Raw genomic sequence first — 5,960 nt, 5'->3', positions numbered from 1 at the left:
GAGCAACTGAAGATCTGCTTTATCTCAATTGTGTAGGTCTTTGATTTATAGGTGCACCTACATTATTTGGAATTGTGTTAAATTTCTTTGCAGAAGTTAATTTGTTGGGGATTTGGGGTTTTTTTTTGTGTGGTGTTTTTTGCTTGGTGATTTTTTTGTGGGGGTGGTTATTTTTTTTTTTTCACAGTTACATGTCAGTACTGCGTATGCATAGTGTAGCCATAAAATGCAACTTTCCATTTTTTCCATGGTCTGTGTATAGTTGTGTAAGCAGTTGGGCAGACTAGCTCAGTCACAGATTTCAACAAAGTGTAGTTGGCAAAGGAAATTTTTTCTTTTTTTGGTCTCACAATGCTAATCTTCTTTGCATAAGTATAATATGGCTAACTAGTTACAATATATTACTGATTAAAGGGTATTTCAGCTTTATGTGAACAAAAAATTAACAAACTATCCTGCAAGAGCTTAAAGTGCTGTGAACAGTTTCATCTTCTTACTAACTGCTGATGTCAAACATATTTTCTTTCACATTTGTTTCTAGGTATGTCCTAGGTGGAGGTGCGTTATGCATGGAACTTCTAACTAAACAGGTGAACACAGTCTCTGTTATCTGGGTAATAATAAAGCATGCTTTAAAACAGTGAAAGTAGGTGTTTCCCCTGAGTTGAAAAATCCCTGTGTGGGGTAAATTACACACTGTAAAGGGAACATGGTGGAATAAACCTCAGTCCCACAAGATTTGCCTTGCTGATCTTGTGTGGGATCTTTTTTTCTTCCTTGGATGGCTTACAAGAGGTCTGAGGAAGAGGTAAGAAGAGCACATCAACTTTGAATTCTTAGCATTTCTGGGAGGAAGACACTGTAAAGAGTGAGTTCTGAGGAGCAAGACACATTGTTTCCTTTTCCAGAAGCCTCTGCTACTGCACAGAGTCAGCTCTGGAGAAGTGAGAAATGCAGAAGATTCTAGGCATAGATGACTTTTGTGTAGACAGACTGGTTGGTTTTCTCTTTAAGTAAATGAATGAAGTAATTATTTGCAGGCTCTTGCAGAAACTTCTGTGAACCCTGGGAGGAAAAGCAATGCCAGAGATAACCAGTAATTTTTGTGGGAACAAAAGTGTCAGAGCTCACTCAATGGCTTCATTAGATAGCGGTCTTTCCTGCTTTTTACAAGAAATTGTAATCTGTTGGGACGTTGCTGAAAATGTGCAAATGCTGTAATGACGGATCTCTTCTTGTTTCTGTCTTGCTGTATTTTGGAAATGTGTTATTCAGCCTTTTCATTTTTCCTGAAAGTTCTCAGTACTAATACTGTGTGTCGCTTTCCAGATTTTCTCTGGAAAAGAAAAGTTGTTAACTGGAAACAAGTAGTGAAAACTAAAACTGGAGTGCAGGGAAAAAAAAAATCCCAAAGCACACATTCCCAAATAGATTTGCAAGGTGAGCACAAGAAGGAAGTACATGTTACACAGAAATATTTCCTTCCTCCTCCAGGGCTGGAGCAGTGCCTATTCAATAGAATCAGTCATCATGCAGATCAATGCCACTTTAGTCAAAGGAAAAGCCAGAGTACAGTTTGGAGCCAATAAGGTAAATGCGCTGTGTATATCAATTACACAAATTACTGTTAGGCTTCCATTTCTTTGCTGACTTGCGTAGAAGATGCTTAATGACAGAATTGTCATTGCAAATATATTTGCATTTTGATTTATCTTGATGTCCGTGTATGAGTATTTTATTGGCAGTTACCTATGAGTTTGTTAAGAAATTATGAACATATGAGGAGGATAAAACCTTGAGATGGGCAGGGTGTGTAAGTAGTTAGTACTTGTACTATCCCTATATTGGCAACGGGGGAAGGTAAGGAGGATTCAGAACTGGGAATTGGGAGGATTTGGAAATTCTGGCTCTGAGAAGGGCTGTATATGACAGCCTGACTGCCAGGATTGCATACACTGATGTTAAGAAGTTCTCCTTTTGCTGGACTAAGCACCTGCAAAGTTTCAGGAGAGTGAAAAATAATACCATAGAAATACTTCCGAGCTAGCCATTCAGCATTAATTGAAATTGCAATTCAGTTCAAGTGTGCATGCTGGTAACAGACCATAACTTAAAAGACTTGGAAGTACTAAATGCTGTTTTCAAAGGATGTTTAAATATTTAAGTCAATTAAATTGTCACTTGGATGCCAGCTTTTAAGTACTGATTCAAGGACAGTGAACTAGGTAAGATGTAAAAGTTTATGATCACAATTCTGTCTGACCCAGTAACTGGTCAGCTGAGCAAGACAGAGTTACAGTGGGGATTGCCTGAAGCCCACCGTTGCAGTTGCACACACTCCTAACTTACCTTCTGATAGAGGGACCTTTCCAGCAGAAGGGGTATACATACTATTGCCATTATGACAGAGGAGAAATGAGAAAATAAGGCTATTTTTCTTGAAAATCTTGTAATTTAAAGCCAGGAATGTTGTAACATTGTGCATGGCTTTTATATGTAAGCCCACTGTAGGGTTTCTTTGTAAAACTGTTTAAGTCTCACGTGTCTAGATGCAGATGTTTTATGTTAGTTTTTTCTCCTTTCAGAATCAATATAATCTAGCAAGAGCACAGCAGTCCTATAAGTCACTAGTACAAATACATGAGAAAAATGGTATGTATATTCTTGCGACTTTGTCCTTGTCTGCACAGCAACCTGGGAATTGGTATTTGGCCCCAGTAGAAGTTGAAGTGCCAGTGTCTTATGTTGTCTTGGGAAGACCGTAAATGGTGTTTCCTTTTTCTCATCTTGCATTAGGATGACAATAGTGCTCAAAGTAACTTGACTGACAATCATTGCAACTTTTCCAGCTTACATGAATGTTCCATGTGTTCCTGCTGTCTTTTTTGAAAGGTAGTTCAATTTCATTTTCAGCTGGTTATTCTAGGAACTTTATTGTTACTGTAGCTTTTAAAGTGCCTTATTTGTTAGTGAAGTACCCGCTGGAAGTTTGTTTTTTTGAAAGGCTTTGTTTCGATGTGGTGAAACCTTAGTAGTAGTAATCATTAAGGAAGAGAAAAAGTGGAAAGAAAGACCAGAGACTGAAAAATACAAAAAGTCCAAGTGAAGCGTGCTGGTTGGACAACTCTGCAATAGAAATGGGGGACACATTTCTTTTTTTTTTTTTATCTTATTTAAAGTAGGTTAATGGTGTCTCAGCTGCATAAAACAAGTATTCAAGTGCTTCAGGTATTATTGAGTTCATTGTGCTAGGATGAGAAGACAACAATTGACCAGAGGCTTTAAAAGGTTTAAGTGGCTTACATATTATGTAAAAGTAGTCAGCAGAACTGGTACCCTGGTCTCATGACGAGGGAGTTAGTCCAGTTACCACTCTGTGATGTTCTTTGATCCAGCTTGGACGCAGTGTCCTCTGGGAATTCGTGTTGCTGTGAACATGAGAGCGTATTTCAGTGTGACTGTAGCAAGCACCTCAGTTTCCCTACCTCTAAAATCAAACATAATGCCTTCTCTACTATTGGGAGGAAGAGCAAAGAAAACAACTTTAAAATGCTTTCCAATTTTATGATATTTTGATCTTGCCATTTACTGAGTCTTTTGCTTTTTTTAGTTTGCTACAAAAGCCAGCATGGCTATTTACTTCTAGCTATGTGCTAGCCTTGACTACAGTGATTACTGCTGCGTCAGGAGCTGTACACAAAGCATTCACAGCATTTATTGCTGCTGCGAAAGGTGTCTTTAACTTATAGCCGCTACCCGTTCTCTGGGACAACATAAATAGGGCCTGTATTCACTGTACAAAAATTTAGAGGAATTTTTACAGTAGTGGCTGGGAGAATTAAGATTGGAGATCTGGAGGTGGCTAGGAAAAACTGTGCACACTTGATCAGGTATGATTCAACTGCTAAACATGCCAAATCCTATCAGGAGACAAGTTATTTAGCTGACATTTCTGAGCCTATTCCTACAGGAAGATTTGCAGATGTAGGATAAACCGTTCAAATGATTGTGCGAGCCTAACTTCAGTACGCAAGAGGGGATTTATATATAAGTATCCCAGTACAGTCATGTTTGTGTGTCTGTGCATTTACATGGCTTGAAAACTCAGGGGTTTCACCTCTATTTCATTTGGTTCTGTTACAGCAATGTTCCTCCATCAACAGCTTCCTCTGTTGATGTCCAGCTTGTCCAACTCAGGATAGCTGCTGCCACAAAAAAAAACAAACTTGGAAGTATTTCATTTTCACCCCAAATACTGGGTCTGATCCTGGAATGTGCCACATGCTTTATCTCCCGCTGCAGACCAGTAGCGTACAGGACACTGGGTCTCGCTGAACTGGCTACTTTAAGAGGGAAGGAAGGAGCCAGATTAGGCTTCCATGTCCCACAAATTAAGATGGTAAGATTGTCTTGATGCAGCAATGTCAGTACGTAACACGTTTCTCTGTTCTCCGTAGGCTGGTACACTCCTCCGAAAGAAGATGGCTAACACTGAGGACTGTTGTATACCTGGACCAATGTCAACAAAACAAGCTCTTTTTTATGTTTTCCAACATACAGACTCAAGCTATGAGTGCCCCTGTAACAGCTGTACTGAAGACTTTAGCTATTAGATAAGTTAGTGGATAATCTGTCAACTGACACGTAAAGTATAAGTTACAGCCTTACCATTCCGCTGTTCTTAGGTATCTGGACTGAGCAGTTTGGGCCTTTACCGTATTCGTTCTTATGGATTATGCATATTTGGGCCACGCCCTCCCTTCTCCCTTTTTTTTATTTGAAAGCATAAGCTCCCTACAGCAGGCTATCAAGTTACTAAAGATCATTCAATAGGAGTGAGTTGTTCACACACTTTTGTGTATATCTTTACCTTTTGCAAAATGCAGACTGCAGAGACTTGCGTTGTATCGTTTCATTTAAAGCCAAGAAGTTTAATACATTGTTTAATACTGTTTTAGGAAATGTCAGGTCTTGCAAATCACAGTAGTTTTTCTGGTCTAAAATGACAGCATTTGTAGTATTTCCAAATTAATGATATAGAAAAAACACATGTATGTTAAGTCATTAAACATTTTTCATGGCTGTATGAGAATATGAACTGTTTCTTGGAAAAGATGCTTTTTGTTTAGATTATGTTAATTTTTTATTTTGGTCTTTTTTTGTTTGTTTGTTTTAAGCAGAGCAAGGCTGTGCCAATAAAATCTTGTAACTAGTCACTTCCACTGGGGCATCAGAACTTGCTGGGCTGTTCCTGCTACTTGTTGGCTCGACCTCCTTAACAAGAAGAGCCACAGTATGAAGCTTGAAGTTATTTAAAATACTAAAAACCTTTTTAGGTGTTCCATTTTATTAACGGGTTGTTGCAATCATTTGTAAACTAATGAACTTATAAAGTGATTGGCACAAATCGAGATGAAAGTCCTTGAATGAAAAATTTTTATATAAAAGCTACAATAAAGTACAAAAACATGTCATCTGATTCAGAGGTTTAAGAAATGTTGCCATAGTCATGACAGTGCTTTTGTTATTGAAAGACTAAGGGGAACTGTTTGTTCTTTATTAGGAAATGAATCTGGGTCTGTGTAATTACGCTATATTTCATTGCCTTACCTAAATCGATTCTATTTTGGTTGTAGTACTAGTCGTTAGGCCTTTGCGCCCCTCTGGGGCTGAGCTTAAGGGTGTGGACTATGGATTAAGCACTTTTTAGAAGCGCAGAAGCATGTTTTTGTTATGTTTTTTTTAGTTGACTATCAAGTTTGTGCTCTTTTCTCTATCAGGCACCCGCGGGTCCTTGTGCATTTGCTTCTAGATCCAGTTTTTAGCTCGAAAGAGACGATTTGGAGAGGTTTGGCACTACTTCCAATACACGTATTGTTTCAAATGTACGGTGGGTGACTTCCCAGCCTTTCTGCTTGCGTGGTTGTACCAGTATTTGTATAAAGCCCGGTAGCCGAGCG

General features: G+C 38.7%; 1 protein-coding gene across 1 annotated transcript in view; it reads left to right on the top strand.

Annotated features, from left to right (window-relative positions):
• Positions 1–5,086, top strand: part of UBE2Q2 (ubiquitin-conjugating enzyme E2Q family member 2) — a gene marked incomplete at its 5' end in the record, with an annotated part of 33,528 nt that extends 28,442 nt beyond the window's left edge. Inside the window, 4 exons of the mRNA XM_009706165.1 lie at positions 542–590; positions 1,495–1,590; positions 2,586–2,652; positions 4,458–5,086. Of these exons, the coding sequence (XP_009704467.1) occupies positions 542–590; positions 1,495–1,590; positions 2,586–2,652; positions 4,458–4,489 (244 nt within the window). The remainder of the gene's footprint in view (positions 1–541; positions 591–1,494; positions 1,591–2,585; positions 2,653–4,457) is intronic.
• Positions 5,087–5,960: the final 874 nt, after the last annotated feature.

The sequence above is a fragment of the Cariama cristata genome, unplaced genomic scaffold, assembly GCF_000690535.1.
Source record: "Cariama cristata isolate BGI_N322 unplaced genomic scaffold, ASM69053v1 scaffold20128, whole genome shotgun sequence".
NCBI classification, from domain to species: Eukaryota; Metazoa; Chordata; class Aves; order Cariamiformes; family Cariamidae; genus Cariama; species Cariama cristata.
The sequence above is the reverse complement of the archived record's forward strand: the minus strand, read 5'-3'. Positions and strand labels throughout refer to the sequence as shown.